Source organism: Drosophila persimilis, unplaced genomic scaffold, assembly GCF_003286085.1.
Source record: "Drosophila persimilis strain 14011-0111.01,24,50 unplaced genomic scaffold, DperRS2 tig00000000-arrow-pilon, whole genome shotgun sequence".
Taxonomy (NCBI): domain Eukaryota; kingdom Metazoa; phylum Arthropoda; class Insecta; order Diptera; family Drosophilidae; genus Drosophila; species Drosophila persimilis.
The window spans coordinates 12765395-12783975 of NW_020825288.1; the positions used below are offsets into that span (position 1 = coordinate 12765395).

The 18581-nt window shown below is 45.3% G+C and overlaps 5 protein-coding genes across 9 annotated transcripts in view; 1 reads left to right on the forward strand and 4 right to left on the reverse strand.

Moving 5' to 3' along the window:
- The window catches only part of LOC6588588 (phosphofurin acidic cluster sorting protein 2), a 35508-nt gene extending 26801 nt beyond the window's left edge, over positions 1-8707 (forward strand). Inside the window, exons 4-11 of one of the 2 annotated variants that reach the window (XM_002013429.2) lie at positions 797-1098; positions 3413-3755; positions 4842-4970; positions 6468-7062; positions 7132-7615; positions 7678-8236; positions 8310-8426; positions 8506-8707. In XM_002013429.2, the coding sequence (XP_002013465.2) occupies positions 797-1098; positions 3413-3755; positions 4842-4970; positions 6468-7062; positions 7132-7615; positions 7678-8236; positions 8310-8426; positions 8506-8636 (2660 nt within the window). In that variant the 3' untranslated portion in view covers positions 8637-8707. The remainder of the gene's footprint in view (positions 1-796; positions 1099-3412; positions 3756-4841; positions 4971-6467; positions 7063-7131; positions 7616-7677; positions 8237-8309; positions 8427-8505) is intronic. The other variant, XM_026985385.1, reaches the window with a different exon arrangement.
- A 1124-nt stretch (positions 8708-9831) lies between these two features.
- On the reverse strand, positions 9832-11667 carry LOC6588517 (U6 snRNA-associated Sm-like protein LSm3). 2 transcript variants are annotated; one of them, XM_026985398.1, is made up of 5 exons: positions 11401-11667; positions 11313-11339; positions 10870-10905; positions 10704-10817; positions 10366-10648 (listed from the first exon to the last, which is right to left on the reverse strand). In XM_026985398.1, the coding sequence occupies exons 1-5, from the start codon at positions 11629-11631 to the stop codon at positions 10472-10474; spliced, it is 585 nt and encodes a 194-aa protein (XP_026841199.1). In that variant the 5' UTR covers positions 11632-11667; the 3' UTR covers positions 10366-10471. The 2 variants fall into 2 exon arrangements, with proteins under 2 accessions (XP_002013466.1, XP_026841199.1); XM_002013430.2 differs by lacking the exons at positions 10366-10648; positions 10704-10817; positions 10870-10905 and adding exons at positions 9832-10165; positions 10231-10327 and having other exon boundaries at positions 11086-11339.
- A 668-nt stretch (positions 11668-12335) lies between these two features.
- LOC6588593 (ras-related protein Rab-7a) lies at positions 12336-13611 on the reverse strand. Its single transcript, XM_002013431.2, has 3 exons — positions 13422-13611; positions 13000-13356; positions 12336-12925 (listed from the first exon to the last, which is right to left on the reverse strand). The coding sequence occupies exons 1-3, from the start codon at positions 13599-13601 to the stop codon at positions 12839-12841; spliced, it is 624 nt and encodes a 207-aa protein (XP_002013467.1). The 5' UTR covers positions 13602-13611; the 3' UTR covers positions 12336-12838.
- Positions 13612-14149: 538 nt separating this feature from the next.
- LOC6587191 (U6 snRNA-associated Sm-like protein LSm3) lies at positions 14150-15356 on the reverse strand. 2 transcript variants are annotated; one of them, XM_002013432.2, is made up of 5 exons: positions 15090-15356; positions 15002-15028; positions 14559-14594; positions 14393-14506; positions 14150-14337 (listed from the first exon to the last, which is right to left on the reverse strand). In XM_002013432.2, the coding sequence occupies exons 1-5, from the start codon at positions 15318-15320 to the stop codon at positions 14161-14163; spliced, it is 585 nt and encodes a 194-aa protein (XP_002013468.2). In that variant the 5' UTR covers positions 15321-15356; the 3' UTR covers positions 14150-14160. The 2 variants fall into 2 exon arrangements, with proteins under 2 accessions (XP_002013468.2, XP_026841209.1); XM_026985408.1 differs by lacking the exons at positions 14150-14337; positions 14393-14506 and having other exon boundaries at positions 14567-15028.
- A 481-nt stretch (positions 15357-15837) lies between these two features.
- On the reverse strand, positions 15838-18231 carry LOC6587262 (ras-related protein Rab-7a). 2 transcript variants are annotated; one of them, XM_026985400.1, is made up of 4 exons: positions 18160-18231; positions 17146-17384; positions 16724-17080; positions 15838-16649 (listed from the first exon to the last, which is right to left on the reverse strand). In XM_026985400.1, the coding sequence occupies exons 2-4, from the start codon at positions 17323-17325 to the stop codon at positions 16563-16565; spliced, it is 624 nt and encodes a 207-aa protein (XP_026841201.1). In that variant the 5' UTR covers positions 17326-17384; positions 18160-18231; the 3' UTR covers positions 15838-16562. The 2 variants fall into 2 exon arrangements, with proteins under 2 accessions (XP_026841201.1, XP_026841203.1); XM_026985402.1 differs by lacking the exon at positions 18160-18231 and adding an exon at positions 17699-17807.
- Between the last annotated feature and the right edge of the window lie 350 nt (positions 18232-18581).

An 18581-nucleotide genomic window follows, 5' to 3' on the forward strand; every position in this document is an offset into this window, starting at 1 on the left:
AGTGCGCAAGCAGCTTATTGCCACCCATCGCTGCTCACTCATTTGCTGGCTCCCTCTTTCTGCTCGGTTCCGTGCTGCTCTTCGCACTTACAGGTGTGTCTACCCTGGTATTCGTAGAGGACGCAAGGTATACTGTATTTGTAGGAGCATGTACTATATGGAAACCTCGATCTTGGAGAGTATCGTGCAAGACACAAAACATTTCGAGAAATGCCTTTGCCTTTTTCAAAAGTATGGCAATGGCAAATTCCAGAAGCTCAATCCGACTACCAGGTATCTCATTGTCGATGCACTAGGCCCTGGCGTTCTCTCTCTTGGTGCTCTGTAATGTAGCGTTGCCTGAGCCCACTCTCTGCTCCCACGGGCCCACTCTTTCACCCGTACACACTCACGTCAAGTACACAAAACGTGCGGAGCCGTGTGGCGGCCCATTCATTTCACTGACAAGCGCTCGACGAGGCAGACGACGAAACGTGCACCAGTGCTCGCGAAAGAGGAACAGGCGAAGACAGAAAGACAGAAAGAAAGCAGAGTAATAATAAGAGAGATGAACAGATAAATCATATACAGCCACAACAACAGTTACTATCAGTGATTAACTTTACAAAGCAACCGAAAAACAGTGCGTGTTTTTTTAGTTTATGGAAAACGCAGTTAAATATTAAGCAAACTCCCATTAAACCGAGTGACATTTAACGGCGCAAAAAAGTATCTCAGGCACGTCCCAAAACCCTCCTCCCGAAGTGGCGGCTCATAACTCATTCAAAAACAACCGAATCTTATCATTGTACCACAGATCGCGTTGCGGAATACTCGGACGAGGACGAGGAGGCCGAATTCAGTTCGGGGGAATTCAACGACGAGGCCACTGAGCTGGGAATCATCCGGGGCTACGACCAGAAGGGCGACTACAATCCGTCATCCAAGCATGATATGCGCAAGTATCGCAACAAGCTGCAAAGATCGGGCATCGAGGATATAGGCGGCGGACACGGCCATCACACCGGACAGCATCATCCAGGAGTCGGAGTCGGAGGCGACAGCGACAGCGAGTTTGAAATGAAGGACAAGAGCTCGTCACGGGCTAAGTTCGGCCGGGTGAGTCATTCCATTCGTCCCGTATAATCGTGTAATCCCCAGCAGCTGTTTCCCCGAAGGTTCCCCAAAAATGTATCTATTTTCAATTTAATAATTATTATTCGATATAATTGCGTGACATCAACGCGATTCAGGGGAAATTTTCAAATATTTCATTATGCAAAGTGAATAGATAGATATATAGATATATTCACTTAGTAGCTATCTATAAAGATTACACACCATAGCATTCGAAAGAAGAGCGAACAGAGGGGTGTACGTACGCATATCTACATACACATGAGGTCCCCTCGCTGAAACGCTGAAAAGAAACGGAAATATTACTGTGTGTTTGTGATTCATTTTGAAGCAGAATTGTGTGAGGTCGAAAATCAGAGGGTCAATTGTGCAAATTTATGCAAAAAACACATACATAAATCCCTATGTACTGTATAGTAGACATATTTGAATCATAATACCTAACTATATACATGATCCACATCATCAGGTATAGCCTTTTACATTGCACCTCCAGTTATAGGCAGTGCATACGAGCAGTGCTATAGGTCCTCCCTCTAGTTTTAGTAGCCTGAAGGTACTACCTATTTAGTAACCTAAATGGAGCGTACAATTTCCCGAATTAAGAAATTACTTCCTATCTTAATAGATATCTTAATTCTTTCCGAACAGTCTGATCCGCTATGACATATGGTAGTTTAAATATATGACAAAATGTGTACCTTATCAAGATTTTCTGTATTGTCGTGTTTTTGTCGTACAGTACAGCTCCAATGGGCGGAGAAATGCTACAGGTACACACCTTCACAAAAATTCTTGTAGGTCAACATCTCCCTGGGGTGTACAAGAATACATGAACCATAGTTCCCTCCCCAAATGGGAGCTCTTATTGCTAATGAAATTTTGCTGAATTACTACAATTATCAGATCACTCTGACCCGAATTCATGTTCAGTTTACCAGTAAAGCCACACATTTAAGGACTGCGTTGTTCGTTTCCTGGTTGTTGTTGTTGTTTTTTGGGTCTTTAGATTATTGCGAAATTATGTCAGGTGCTCGGCAGAGGCAGGCGGCGCACAAATCAAATCAAAATATGTCTCTAATATGTTCTGTATAGGTACAACTAGTATAGAAATGGCATAGATATTTATGTACTATAGTGTTATGGGGTGGATCGGGGTGGCGAAGAATTTCTGCAGCAAATAGTTGACAATTGTTGGGGCGGACGGCCTTGGCGTGTCGTTTACTTGACTCAATTCGCATTGGTTTGGTTTTGCTTGGCCCAGTTTCGATGGGCCTCGATACCTGCAGGGATATCTCGAGGGCGGAGGGGCATGACATCGCGCCACGTGCAGGAGATTAAGGAAGTACGCATTGTAGGGTTTTTCATAGATTATAAATGAGCCAAACTTATCGACAAAAGTAATTAACAGAAATAAGTAGATGGGATGACGATTCCCGCCCCCTGCCAAACCCTTGTTGCCCGACAGTCGAGGGGCACATCAAAAATGCTCTTTTGTTTGCTTGCTCCAATCCATAATATAATTAGAAAATCAATGTTATATTTATGTGCATGTGCGTTTATTTTCAAAGTAATGGCAGTACATACAAAACAGCCGGAGACAATTTCCCTAAGCTGTCCGCCTAAATATTTCAACAGCTTTCTCAGGCTTTTAGCTTTGTTTGGGCCAATTATGGAATGGCCTTCTCTCTCTCTCTCGCCTTGCACCTGGCCACATCCGCCGCACAGGTGTAAAATTAGCTTGCGGCTTTTATTGTCATGCCTTTTTATCGCAGGATCATTTTGAATGTCTGCCGTAGATAAAAACATGGCTAATGACAGCAGCCACAACGCCAGTAGAGAACCGGATGAAACAGCACAGAGCAGAACAGAACAGAACAGAACCGAGAGGAGCAATTAAAAGAGAGCGAGGCATAACGCTTTAACAGCCCAGTTGTCGTCGTCGTCCCCCTCCAGGCAGGTCCTTGAGATTTTGTTTTAAGCAAGTTTAGATTAAACTTGTGGCAATTAAGAGGAGCGGCAAGTAAGGAGCGAGGGAAGTAAAAGATGCAGTTAATCGTGATGGGGGCCTGATGGGGAATAGCTGCTATTCAGGCCTATTCGCCTCTTCTTTGGGAAAGCGGTGCAAATGGGAAGCACCTGCACCTGTAAGCCTTTCTAAGCTACCTGTCATCTCTTAAGAACTGAAAACCCCCTGTTGAACCCATCTCGTAGCACGTGTTTCTCCCGCCCTCTGCCAACTATCTGGCAACCCTACTAACTCCCTGTCTCTCTCTCTCTCTCTCTCTCTTCACAGACAATTTCGCTGCAGCAGCGAAACTTCAAGCAAAAGATTGTGGCCCTGCTGAAGCGCTTCAAGGTCAGCGAGGAGTTGGAGGGCGAGTCCGGGCACCGGGGCACGGCTGCGCTGCGAGGAGAGCGCGACTTGGATGCACTCTTCCAGGAGCTGGAGTCGCTGTCCTGCTGCGAGGGCGATGACTCCGGCCCGGACATGGACAGCATCTCGATCGGCTCCACGCCCAAGCCCTCACTGCGTCCGTTCTTTACCAATTCGCGGATCATGCTGCACGATGCCGGCAACGGCTGCCCGATGCTCCTGGCAGGCGGTGGCGGCGCGAGTCTCGTCATTGGCCCTATGGGTGAGTACGGTATTTGTAATGTGTGTGGCTACGTATGTGTCTCTTGGATGGATAGATGAATGGATTGAATGGACGATGCCTGATGGCTGATGAATTAATTGTTAATTAAGCTACTCTTTTGCTCTGTCTATAACTTTGATTCATGTTTTGGCTCTTCCGTAATGCGTTTCGTATGAGCTTGCGCTGCGTTTTATTACGTTTACGTTTGACGTTGCGTTGTTGCGTTACGTTGCATATCACACAACAAACAAACAAAAAACACACGCGAAACGGCTAAAGTGCGGGGGTGTGGGTGTTGTTCCGCTTCCACTGCGAGAGCCGAGACTATTTTTGGTCACACTTTTTCTCTCTGTCCGCTGTCTCGCCGTCTGTCTGTCTGTCTGCTGCGCTGCTGCCATTGTCGGCAGAGTTTGGGTCAAGGCTGCAGAGGAAGTAAGAAAACAAGAAATGGAAGGCTACATTCGTGCTTTGGCACTGTTGATACCCTAGCAGAAGCCGATACCTTGCCAACGGCAGTGATACGATTATGTGATGGATGAGTCCTAGTCCGAGTATATCCATTTCTCTGCATTGCAAAGTGCTATGAAAAAGTTGCGAAAAACAATGACACACACACACAAACGCACACACGCAGCATACCCACTCGCGCTTACACTTACACACAGCCACACGTCCACACAGTGAAGCAGGACAAACTGTTTTGCATGGAAGGAGTGAGAGTGCGAGCGCGAGTGCGAGGGGGAGAGCACCAGAGACAGTATAGCAGAATGTTCTCTTGACCATTGCCCAAGGGGGCTGATAGAAAGGGGCGGGGCCTTCAACGTATTCTCACACTTTCCAAGAAAAGCAGAACAACAAAAAACAAAAGAAAATTAATAATAACTGTATTTTAAGTCGAGCCTCTCCGCTTCCTGTACGATAACTACATCCTTATTTAATCTTTATTTTGTGCCTAGCGAAACGTAATTTTGCGAAACACAATTATACCATTTACAACAAAAGCTACTACTACATTAAAGACAAACAGAAATACAAATACAAAAACAACATTTTGCATGGCTTGAACAAAAAAAATCTCTCTTGCAGGCAACTCTGAGCGCCGATCATCGGATAAAAGCGACCAATTGACAAATTCATCTTACAATCTTGAAAATAACAAACAAAACCAAAAATGCATTCATTTAACAAACAATAACAATTCGGCAACAACACCAGGTCTGTGTATATTACAGCAAAACCTCTCTTTCCTCTCTCTTCTACTCTACAAAAAAAACACCATAAATTACCACATATCAAATCGCAATCAAAATTCTAGAGAAAACAAAAGCTCCCAAAAAATTGCAACGAAATACTAGTATGCTCCCACCAAATGAATGGTCCACCCACACAATGTTCCGTTCCGTTGTCCAGTCCAAAAACACACCTGCAAAACCACTCACCCAATCCATCAGACTGTACATAAGTTAACGGTTCTCCTCCAGAGCAGAGCAGAGCTGTTCCCGTGCTCCACTGTACTTTTACTCCTCCTTCTTCTACTTAATCCTTTGCTATGCCGCACACTCACGCACAGCCCACTGATAGATACACATCAACTCACACACACGCGCACACACACACACACACACACGCCACATGTACATAGATGTATGTATGTATGTACCTATGTTTTGTATCCTGTATGTACTTTTAGTCGTTGCACAACACTTTTGCATGATAGTGCCGCTTGGGGCTTGGGGGAACGGAATGGGGCACGGGCTACGGGGTGCTTAATTCCAGTGATTTGTGCGTCAAACCCATTGATTGTTTACTTTGTGTTTAGTTGGATACATAGTATATATCTCTCAGGTGCATGCATGTTGTGTGGTTCCTAAAATAAACCCCTGAATGAGGGAGGCGATGCACACTTCATACATGTATGATGTGTGATTGTGCGTGTCTCTCTGGTATGGACTACTCTACTCGTATCGTGGTGACAATTGAAGCGACAACGCACTTGAATCAGTTTTCCAATTATAACATACGCCACGCCATCCCCCCCCACTAGAATGCCCTTAATCGCACAGCCTTGTTGGACGTGTCCCGCCCCCCATTGCTCCCATTCCTCCCATTACCCCCATTTTTGGATTTCTTTTCCCCCCCCCCCCCCTGCATTTTCATGTCGTGCGTCTTTTGATTAATTTTGAAAAACATTCAAGGGACCTTTGTAGCGTGTGCCGCGGCTACAGAAACCAAGAAGTTTTCGACCTCAAAGAATATGGCTACTCCGTCGCCATCCACACCCCCGCACACCCTACACCGTTCCACGAGCATGACGGCAATAAAATAAAGAAAGCTTTAATTATATTTTCGGGCCAGCGTTTTTATTATTATTTATTTACACGACGACGTATGTACGCGGGGAAACTCTTTCTTCGTTGGTTCTATTTTTGGGAGGGCAAGCGGCTATTTTCGTTGCCACCACCGCCACCATGTCTCACGGTCTGTGTGTTTTGTTGATCTTCATGTCAAGTGTGTGTTTTGGGTCTTTCTTGTACTGCATGTCTCCAATCAGTCCAATCAGTCCTGAGCGCACACCCCCAATCCCCCAATCACCAAATTCCCAGTCTCTGTCTCTATCTCTCTCACTCTCTCTCTCTCTCTGTTTTCCACCCACTATGTTCTTTTGAGATTAAAGATACACCTTAGTGACTCTGCCACCTTATCTTATCACAGATCGCGGTGGGAATGATAGCTCCGGGAATGAGGGAAACGCCGGATATACCGATGGCCAGAACTCGGATCCACAGAACAGTCCGCCGCGGGACAAGGACTACATGCGGATGCAGCAACAGCTGACGCCCGTGAGCTCGGTGGCCACTAGCATGGGCAGTGCCTCCGGAATGGTGACGCCCGTCCAGACCGAGAAGTTTGCGCGTCTGTTCCGCACATCCAGCAATGCGCCATATCCAGCGGGAGCTGTCGGCACCAGCGGCGGAGGTCCCAACAGCGCCCAGAGTGGCGGCAAGCGGAAGCACACACTAAGCTTGAGTACGGAGCCCAGGTCTGTGCTGGAGACCTGTCTGTCGCCTACCAATGTGGAGCCGCGCAAGCTATTGCTCGACCAGCTGAGTCGTGTATTCGCCGGCGAGGACAATGCCATACCCGAGGTGGTGACCATCATCAGTCCCCCCGAGGCCCTGGGCGGCAGCAGTCTGTTGGCCAAGTTGGTGACGCTCTTTGCCAACTCGTTCAAGCCGGCCTTTGTGCCGCAGAACACCGCCGAGGTGAAGGCCGTCTTGCAGGCACTCATGGCCAAGATCCAGAAGTAGTAAGTAGATGCAGCATTCCGCTCCAAAGCAAAACATAACAATCAATCTCTCTCCCCTTTCTCTTGCAGTTGCAACTCGAATGCCAAGCCACCGCACACGGTCAAGGTGCTGCTTATTGGCGGCGATTGGCTGCAGGGCGCCACACTGCGGCACTATGTCGAGCTGATGGGCGTCCGTCCGCCCGACTGGCTCAACCATTTGCGCTTCTATCTAGTGCCCATCGGCGGCAGCTGCGGCAGCGTGGCCCGCCACCTCAGCCAGATGGATCAGGCATACGCAGCGATGTTCGGCTCCGAGAACTGGATGCAGTTGTGCGAGAGGGCGGCGGCTACAGCGGCGGCCGTGAGTGCGGTGACCACCGTGAATGCCACCGCTCTGACGGCCAATCTGGCGGATGCGGCTGGTGTGGCCAAGTCGGACATTGCGGAGCTGGTGCAGCGCATCCAGCGATATTTGCATGCGGCCGGACCTTGCACCCAGATACCCATTGCCGAGGCAATGGTCAACTATAAGGACGAGGACTCTTGCCAGATCTTTGTGCCGTTCGTTAGTGTAAGCACGAAGCCCCAATTCCCAATGGACTGCCCTGTGTAACACTTTCGTTTCATTTGCAGGACGTACGCATCGGCTACTCGGATGCTCAGGCCTCGCTGGATCTCGAGGAGAATGCTGCTGGCTCGAATGCAGCGCTCTCTGCGCTGAACTCTTCATCCGCCAGCAGTTCGGCCATACCCATTGGCAGCCAGAGCTCGCCCAATGTGCATGGCGCCGTATCGGGTTCGCCTCCCCAGCAGCAGATCCTGGGACGCATCTCACCGCCACTGCAGACGCCACCGTCATCGGCCTCGTCGCATCGGGAGCGCAACACCAGCGAGTCGCTGAGCACACCCTCGTCGCTGCAGCAGCAGTCTTTCAGCGGAGCTTTGGCCGCCGTTGAGGCAGTAGAACTGCAGGTCGACTATTGGCCGCTGGTGCGGCCTGGCGAGACGCACACGAAGGAGTCGAAGGGCAGCACGTCGAAGGGCGGCGATGCCGGCGGTGGCAAGAATAGCATTAAGAGTACGTTTAGGAATCTGCAGGTGTGGCGTCTGCCACAGCATGCACAGCAATTGGGTGATATGTTCAATGGACTGACTGTTAGTTTCGCCACCAAGGAGAAGAAGCAGAAGCAAAGTAAGAATCCCAAAATGGAATGAATCTTAAAGGAACTACCATTCATTACATTCCCTTTGCGCCCCTCTTTCAGTTATGCGCCTGGGCAAGAAGAAGGACAAGGAACGTGATCTCGAGAAGGAGCAGTGCGTCGAAGGCGTGGCACGCCTGATTTGCTCACCCAAGCAATCGCATCCGGTGCCACTGCGTGGTGAGTGATCCCTCTTGTATACATATGTCCACACGTGAGTGTATACTGATTTCATTCGAATTCCATTCCGTATTTGTAGTGTATATCGACGGCACCGAGTGGACTGGAGTCAAGTTCTTCCAGGTCTCGTCGCAATGGCAGACGCACGTCAAGAACTTCCCCATCGCTCTCATCGGGTGCACACCCATGTCCTGTGCTGAATTATCCTAGTCATTTTAATCGTCAAGCGCGCTCACATGGGTTCCCCCGAGAACCACAGAGAGACACTAAAACACACAGACACAGACCCCCCCCCACCATCCCTCGTGCATGGCGAGCACTTGCGCGGCAATAATTATTATAAACTGAAGAAGAATGATAATTTATTTTATAATTAGAATTTGTAAATTTTTAGTTAATAAAACCATTTAGCATGTAAATCTTCTTTAAGTTCATTTCCGCAAACAAATTGTGAATTCAACCGATACTTACGACCCCCACAGCCACAGCCACAGCAACACATCACACAACACAGAAGCAGACCGATAAGAGACATCAGCAGAAACACTATTAGCTAACTGACAAGCTTCAAATAGCTTAATTATAGAAAACGACAAAAAGTATGAACAACGCGTATCAATATATCCTGTACAAGAACTAAGCAAAAAACAAACGTAAAAAAACTAAACTTTGTAGTTGCCGTTTCAAAAACTTCTATGAACCTCGTGTTGCTCTTGCCCCGTTTGGCATGTTATAGCAGATAGCCTCCCTTCCTCCCTCCCCTATCACAGCCCGCCAGATGGGTGGGGTCCACTTGGAGTCCTTCGGTAGATCTCACAATCTTTGCACCCGAAGGCGGAACCACCACTGGCTCCAATATGCTGGTCTAACTATCAAAAAAGTATCTAAATGTTATGCAGCCTACAACTACTTGACATATTTAACCAAACCCGTCGTCTATATACTACCTAAATCAGAAATATCTGTGTGTGAAATTATATACAATATACATATACATATATATTCAACCTATACAAAAAAAACCATGTGTGTACTACTCTTATTGTTGTGATTTTTTGAAATTTCAAATTGTATTAGCGAGAGTTAAACCAAAACTAAATTTATATACATATGCATATATCTACATATATGCATGTGTGTGTGCGTGTACGAGTATACAGCAGAGAGACATCAGGCGCGAGACGGACAGTAAAGTGGCAGTTCGATATCATATATGTATATTATATATTCTATGTAATCCCCCCAACCCCCCAGTAATCGCATTCGTATTCCTCCCCCTCCCTTTGTGTAGTAGTTGAATGCGAAACTCGTCTGCGTGTTTTCCCAAAGCCCCCCTCCCTGTTTGAACTGAAAGCTAGAAATCGCTTGCGATTGCGTTGAATAGAGTGCAGAATGCGTTGCGAAGTGAAATATTGTAAGGCGTGTAATTTATAAATGTACTATTAAACATATGTATGTATTAAAGTTAAATACGAAACGAATTCCGAGTCTTTATTTAAATGGTAAGTGGTCAAATATCATCGCACATGAAGAATCTGCTGTGGTAGACCATTTATAAGGATGGCGCGCTCCTTGAGGCCCAGGGAGCCTCCTAGACCGCCTGGTGGTTGTAGGAACGTGAGGTCCGGGTATCCCTTGGGCTGGCCAAACTCCCGCAGATTGGCGTTGCTCTCGCTTAGCTCGTCCAGGGACCAGACGGCTAAATTACGAGTCTTTCCATGACGTGCCAAGACATAAAACTGTGAATTAATACCAGATTATAGCTTGATGTATATCACAAAGGGGGTCCCTTCGATCCACTCACCTTATCATGGGCATCCACTAGGTAGCCCACAATGAGCGCCCAATGGGCACGGTGCCCAGACTTTAAGCAAGGCGCATGATTGACATCAGCATCGTAACTGAGATATACAGGACTTAAGGACAAACCAACAAAATATTTCAGGGAAACCTCAGTCAACGCACAATATCAAGTGATTTTTATTATTAAATACAATTCGTATAAAATGCAGGTGATCTTAATTAACAGAATAGAATAGGACTCGCTAGCCTACCCTCATGGGTGGCGATACCAGGATAACGCCATCGCCTCGCACAAACAGCATGGGAATGGTGCGTTTTGTGGTTTTGTAAACCTCCTCGTATGTTTCTTCGTCGATCTCCACGGTGGTGACGGTCTCCTCTGCATCGCCCAGCACCATATTCAGATGCTGATCGAACGCCTATTAAACGGAGGATTATCTTGAGCGTATAATTGAGTGTAGTGTTGCAACTTACATGTAGACGCCCCCGCAGCTCCCGCTCGTTGCGCATCTTCACGTACACCTTTTCATCTAAGCTCAGGCGAATTAGATCCAGCGGCTCCTTCACCGGCAAAATTACCTGACTGAGCTGCAAGTACGAGACTTAGAGGGCTTCATTGGCATTTGTCAATAGTACATACCTGCTCCTCTTCGGTGGCCATTTTATTCAAACAACACTTTTTTGGTTAATAAAACAAGAAAAAACAAAACTCAGTTTTGCTGTCTATGATATCGCACTAAAAAACACCACAAAGCATGTGCGCAGTTTGGCAGCACCGCGAGCACACACTGTGCTGTTATGCGCGGAAGTAATCGGAAGTAATCGACTTAAAATTAAGAATTTTGAAAAAGGATACGGCACAAGCAAGCAGCCACCAGCTCGCAGGAGCTCTGTGACCTTGTTACAGCAGAGCCGACCCTCGTGCAATTGACACGCACCGGGTCCGTGTCCATGCAGATGTCTGCGCGTCAGTTCGTATAAATATTGAGCACTGAACATTTCCCCATTGATTGTGTACTCCTGTGCAATGGCATCTTCTAGAATGTGTGCAGCGGTGGGGTTTCCATTGAGCAGCATACTTACGGCAGTCAAGCCACACGTGGGTCCCACCTGAAAGAACACCCCACCCAGTCATTTTGACATTTATGATACAGTCCTTCACAATACTTACTTGTAGTATACTGGCCACGGAATAGTACTGGCATTGCTTTGGTGGGATATATTGACACACACGGTTCAGGTAGCATCCTTTTTGCAGCTCTGGATATTCCCAGGCCCATGCACACTCGTCTCCTGATATATTAATCACCGACGGGCGATCCTTGGGTGACGCCACAGGTGTAGTTTTGTTAATACTTGATGGTAGTGGGGGTGGAGGCGGCGGGGCCGAGATGTGTGGCATTGCAACAAAATATATTTTCCATAGAATTACAACAGCTCTATGTTACTATACACAGCTGTTTTTTCAGCTGAGCTTCATTTAACAGGTTTATGTTAGCACCAGCTGTTCTATCTCGGTGCACTCCGCCAGAGGGCGCACTTCGCACGAGGAAGAGTGCGCGAGTGAGATAGGGGTAGTCACTATAATAATGATCCGATCTGATCCCTACCTTATGTTGTATAGTCTCTGAGATCCAGGAACCCGTCAAGAATGACGGACAGACCGAAATTAAGAATATATACATATGCTTTATGGGGGAAACGCTTCCTTGTGGCTGTTGCATACATCTTTACGAATTTAATACACTCTGAGTGCTGGGTATAAAAAGGGAAACAATTAAATTTAGCTTAATTGTGTACTTTTTATTAATGATTTTTAAAGTTTTTATTGTATAAAGTAAACCGAAAAGAAACGCATACAAATTTATATTAATTAGTGGAATAAAGTACAGACCAAATAGACGAGAAACAAGGACCAATTTACATAGAAACTATATTTTGTCTACTCGTACATATACATACATATACCAGTAACGTAATTAACTAATCAAAATAACTCTCGAATCTTATGCAAGTTGATGAAAGTTTTGGGGAGCAGAGCGGATCCAGATTGTTGCCAATTCGATGCGAAAATTCAAATTAAAATTATATGGATAATACAATGGATAGAATAGATACAATAAAAATGTTTCGTTTTATTAAATTTACAATCACAAGATTTTGTTGTTTGCTTCGAAGATACTTTGTTATTGTATTCTCAATGGTGCCTGTTGCAAAGCCCAGCAGCTGCTGCGTGCATACAAATTTTACTAATTAAATGGCAAAAATAGTACTAGGAGCGGAGGACACCTGCATATGAATATGTTATGTAGATACGAGTACACAGAGCATACCTATTTATTGAACGTTTACTTAGATTGTAGGTAGTAGAGTCAGGGTTAGGTATTTGAAGAGGGAGGGGCCATTGCCAGGGGCCCATAAAACGAGTCTGCTGATGCTGATCTGAACTTCTGAACTTGTCGTCCTAACAAATAATTAATTACTATGCTGTTTGCTGAAATTGTTTTACTTAATCATAGAACACTTTCTGTCGTCTCGTTCTCCGTGTGTGTTTGCTTTTCATGTTCATTTGTAATTATCCACGTTGCGTTGTTGTTGTTGTTGTTACATTAGCACTGACAGTTGTCAGGGTTTCCTGGACGATTATTTTGAGAATTCAAGATGATCTGATCGGGGAAATCGTTGATAACTTCAGCCTGTTTTAAGAAAACACATTTGTTAGATCTCTTTTGTACATTAGTTATGTTATTAGCATTGTGTGGGCACCAACCTCTGCCTCCTGCTCCAACGCATTCTTGGCAATAGTCTGAAACGCCATCTCCACGTTGATGCCCTCCTTGGCTGAGGTTTCATAGTAGGGTATATCGTTTTTGGATTGACACCATTGTTGTGCCCTGCGCGTGGACACTTGGCGGTTATCCAAGTCCACTTTGTTGCCTAGCACAACAAAGGGAAAATGCTCGGGATCACGTGGACTGGCCTGTATTAAGAACTCGTCGCGCCAGGAGTCGAGATTCTTGAATGAGTTAGGCGCCGTCACATCGTAAACGAGCACACAGCAGTCAGCTCCGCGATAGAAAGCCACGCCGAGTGACTGGAAGCGTTCCTGACCAGCTGTATCCCAAATCTGTAAGAATAATAGCATGGATTTAATCCCACGTGGAAAATGATCTCCTCTATCAGTCTGCTTACCTGCATTGTGACCACACGGTCGTTGACAACCACCTCTTTCGTGCAGAAGTCGGCGCCGATCGTTGCTTTGTATTGGTTAGAGAAGCGTTTGTTCACATACTGATTCATGAGTGAGGTCTTGCCCACACTGCTGTCGCCCAGTATGATGACTTTCAGCAAAGATTTCTTACGGGTGGCCATTTTGATGTATTCTCTGTTGGCGGTTTGCTTCCACTGGCTCTCTTAAGCTTTGGCAATCGCTGCAAAATAAACAAATATATCGATTCGAGGTTAAAAATAAAGAATCCAATTCTTGTAATTCGATTACGGGCGGCAGGTAAGAGTGGTTTCGATGTAGCCCAGCAACAGCTGGGTTGGCGTCCCATCAATGGACCTCTTCGTCAACGCAGACATGACGAACCATTGATAGGAGCAGTGGAGCGTGGGGCTGTTGATAAACCAGAGGCCAATGGATGACTCATGCTGGTCAGGAAACAATGACATGACTGATCGTTGAGCTGTGATACCGTGTTTTAGGACAAGGGGATAAGCGGGCGCCCGCATCAAAGCTTACAATTATAATCTGGTTTATTAGCTGGCAAGAGTGCTCATCGGAGAAAGTGTGACGCCAGCGCAAACAAAGAGCAGCCATGACGAGGCCACTGCGTAATCACAGCAACCGTGGGTAATAGAAGTTGCTATATTCTCGCGAAGGAAAAACGCCCATTCCGAGTAATAGAATAGAATAGAATAGGACTCGCTAGCCTACCCTCATGGGTGGCGATACCAGGATAACGCCATCGCCTCGCACAAACAGCATGGGAATGGTGCGTTTTGTGGTTTTGTAAACCTCCTCGTATGTTTCTTCGTCGATCTCCACGGTGGTGACGGTCTCCTCTGCATCGCCCAGCACCATATTCAGATGCTGATCGAACGCCTATTAAACGGAGGATTATCTTGAGCGTATAATTGAGTGTAGTGTTGCAACTTACATGTAGACGCCCCCGCAGCTCCCGCTCGTTGCGCATCTTCACGTACACCTTTTCATCTAAGCTCAGGCGAATTAGATCCAGCGGCTCCTTCACCGGCAAAATTACCTGACTGAGCTGCAAGTACGAGACTTAGAGGGCTTCATTGGCATTTGTCAATAGTACATACCTGCTCCTCTTCGGTGGCCATTTTATTCAAACAACACTTTTTTGGTTAATAAAACAAGAAAAAACAAAACTCAGTTTTGCTGTCTATGATATCGCACTAAAAAACACCACAAAGCATGTGCGCAGTTTGGCAGCACCGCGAGCACACACTGTGCTGTTATGCGCGGAAGTAATCGGAAGTAATCGACTTAAAATTAAGAATTTTGAAAAAGGATACGGCACAAGCAAGCAGCCACCAGCTCGCAGGAGCTCTGTGACCTTGTTACAGCAGAGCCGACCCTCGTGCAATTGACACGCACCGGGTCCGTGTCCATGCAGATGTCTGCGCGTCAGTTCGTATAAATATTGAGCACTGAACATTTCCCCATTGATTGTGTACTCCTGTGCAATGGCATCTTCTAGAATGTGTGCAGCGGTGGGGTTTCCATTGAGCAGCATACTTACGGCAGTCAAGCCACACGTGGGTCCCACCTGAAAGAACACCCCACCCAGTCATTTTGACATTTATGATACAGTCCTTCACAATACTTACTTGTAGTATACTGGCCACGGAATAGTACTGGCATTGCTTTGGTGGGATATATTGACACACACGGTTCAGGTAGCATCCTTTTTGCAGCTCTGGATATTCCCAGGCCCATGCACACTCGTCTCCTGATATATTAATCACCGACGGGCGATCCTTGGGTGACGCCACAGGTGTAGTTTTGTTAATACTTGATGGTAGTGGGGGTGGAGGCGGCGGGGCCGAGATGTGTGGCATTGCAACAAAATATATTTTCCATAGAATTACAACAGCTCTATGTTACTATACACAGCTGTTTTTTCAGCTGAGCTTCATTTAACAGGTTTATGTTAGCACCAGCTGTTCTATCTCGGTGCACTCCGCCAGAGGGCGCACTTCGCACGAGGAAGAGTGCGCGAGTGAGATAGGGGTAGTCACTATAATAATGATCCGATCTGATCCCTACCTTATGTTGTATAGTCTCTGAGATCCAGGAACCCGTCAAGAATGACGGACAGACCGAAATTAAGAATATATACATATGCTTTATGGGGGAAACGCTTCCTTGTGGCTGTTGCATACATCTTTACGAATTTAATACACTCTGAGTGCTGGGTATAAAAAGGGAAACAATTAAATTTAGCTTAATTGTGTACTTTTTATTAATGATTTTTAAAGTTTTTATTGTATAAAGTAAACCGAAAAGAAACGCATACAAATTTATATTAATTAGTGGAATAAAGTACAGACCAAATAGACGAGAAACAAGGACCAATTTACATAGAAACTATATTTTGTCTACTCGTACATATACATACATATACCAGTAACGTAATTAACTAATCAAAATAACTCTCGAATCTTATGCAAGTTGATGAAAGTTTTGGGGAGCAGAGCGGATCCAGATTGTTGCCAATTCGATGCGAAAATTCAAATTAAAATTATATGGATAATACAATGGATAGAATAGATACAATAAAAATGTTTCGTTTTATTAAATTTACAATCACAAGATTTTGTTGTTTGCTTCGAAGATACTTTGTTATTGTATTCTCAATGGTGCCTGTTGCAAAGCCCAGCAGCTGCTGCGTGCATACAAATTTTACTAATTAAATGGCAAAAATAGTACTAGGAGCGGAGGACACCTGCATATGAATATGTTATGTAGATACGAGTACACAGAGCATACCTATTTATTGAACGTTTACTTAGATTGTAGGTAGTAGAGTCAGGGTTAGGTATTTGAAGAGGGAGGGGCCATTGCCAGGGGCCCATAAAACGAGTCTGCTGATGCTGATCTGAACTTCTGAACTTGTCGTCCTAACAAATAATTAATTACTATGCTGTTTGCTGAAATTGTTTTACTTAATCATAGAACACTTTCTGTCGTCTCGTTCTCCGTGTGTGTTTGCTTTTCATGTTCATAATTATGTTGCAAATTTTATTTTATAACATAGATTTTGTAATTATCCACGTTGCGTTGTTGTTGTTGTTGTTACATTAGCACTGACAGTTGTCAGGGTTTCCTGGACGATTATTTTGAGAATTCAAGATGATCTGATCGGGGAAATCGTTGATAACTTCAGCCTGTTTTAAGAAAACACATTTGTTAGATCTCTTTTGTACATTAGTTATGTTATTAGCATTGTGTGGGCACCAACCTCTGCCTCCTGCTCCAACGCATTCTTGGCAATAGTCTGAAACGCCATCTCCACGTTGATGCCCTCCTTGGCTGAGGTTTCATAGTAGGGTATATCGTTTTTGGATTGACACCATTGTTGTGCCCTGCGCGTGGACACTTGGCGGTTATCCAAGTCCACTTTGTTGCCTAGCACAACAAAGGGGAAATGCTCGGGATCACGTGGACTGGCCTGTATTAAGAACTCGTCGCGCCAGGAGTCGAGATTCTTGAATGAGTTAGGCGCCGTCACATCGTAAACGAGCACACAGCAGTCAGCTCCGCGATAGAAAGCCACGCCGAGTGACTGGAAGCGTTCCTGACCAGCTGTATCCCAAATCTGTAAGAATAATAGCATGGATTTAATCCCACGTGGAAAATGATCTCCTCTATCAGTCTGCTTACCTGCATTGTGACCACACGGTCGTTGACAACCACCTCTTTCGTGCAGAAGTCGGCGCCGATCGTTGCTTTGTATTGGTTAGAGAAGCGTTTGTTCACATACTGATTCATGAGTGAGGTCTTGCCCACACTGCTGTCGCCCAGTATGATGACTTTCAGCAAAGATTTCTTACGGGTGGCCATTTTGATGTATTCTCTGTTGGCGGTTTGCTTCCACTGGCTCTCTTAAGCTTTGGCAATCGCTGCAAAATAAACAAATATATCGATTCGAGGTTAAAAATAAAGAATCCAATTCTTGTAATTCGATTACGGGCGGCAGGTAAGAGTGGTTTCGATGTAGCCCAGCAACAGCTGGGTTGGCGTCCCATCAATGGACCTCTTCGTCAACGCAGACATGACGAACCATTGATAGGAGCAGTGGAGCGTGGGGCTGTTGATAAACCAGAGGCCAATGGATGACTCATGCTGGTCATGAAACAATGACATGACTGATCGTTGAGCTGTGATACCGTGTTTTAGGACAAGGGGATAAGCGGGCGCCCGCATCAAAGCTTACAATTATAATCTGGTTTATTAGCTGGCAAGAGTGCTCATCGGAGAAAGTGTGACGCCAGCGCAAACAAAGAGCAGCCATGACGAGGCCACTGCGTAATCACAGCAACCGTGGGTAATAGAAGGCGCTATATTCTCGCGAAGGGAAAACGCCCATTCCGAGTAAGCTAGGAGGGGGAGTAACTTTTAAGCAATCAAAAAATAATGCAAAATGGAATCACTTCGACCAGTGTCAGTGGAGATACCACCCGCCCGATGGACCCGTCGAATTACTTGTTTTTGTCTACCACTACCAGCATTGCAATTGCCGTTGTGTGCCTATGTGTGTGCCTTTGTGTGTACATTCGTGTGTATGTTTGATTGGGGGCCTCCAATGGCATTTTCCATGCATTTTTTGTCTGCTGCGTAACACTATTTTGCACAGGTTTTCGCCTTGCGTTTAATGTTTCTCACACTTTAACTTACATTGAACACTGTTACACAGTCTAAGAGTAATCTTTTTTGTACCGATTTGGCTTGAATTTGATAAAATATTTAATTAATTACGCAGCGCAGATTTTGTTGTTGCTTGTTATTTATCGGATTTATCGAAAAAATATACCGTCGAAATATACCCTCAGAAATATACCGTAAATATACCGATGAAAAAACGAACTTAGCCCACTTCAACCCGCTCTATTTGAACAACGTTATTTGAGTTAAACCACTAACCATACAGTAATTTATCGCTTTTAGCTACACCTGTATATGTATGTATTTTTTATATATACAAGTATTTTGTGCTTGAGCGATTCAAGATTCTTGCCCTAATATAAAAAAATCGTATAAAATGTATATACTTAATATTATAATTTTTTATTATAGAATATTCGAATACATATATATTA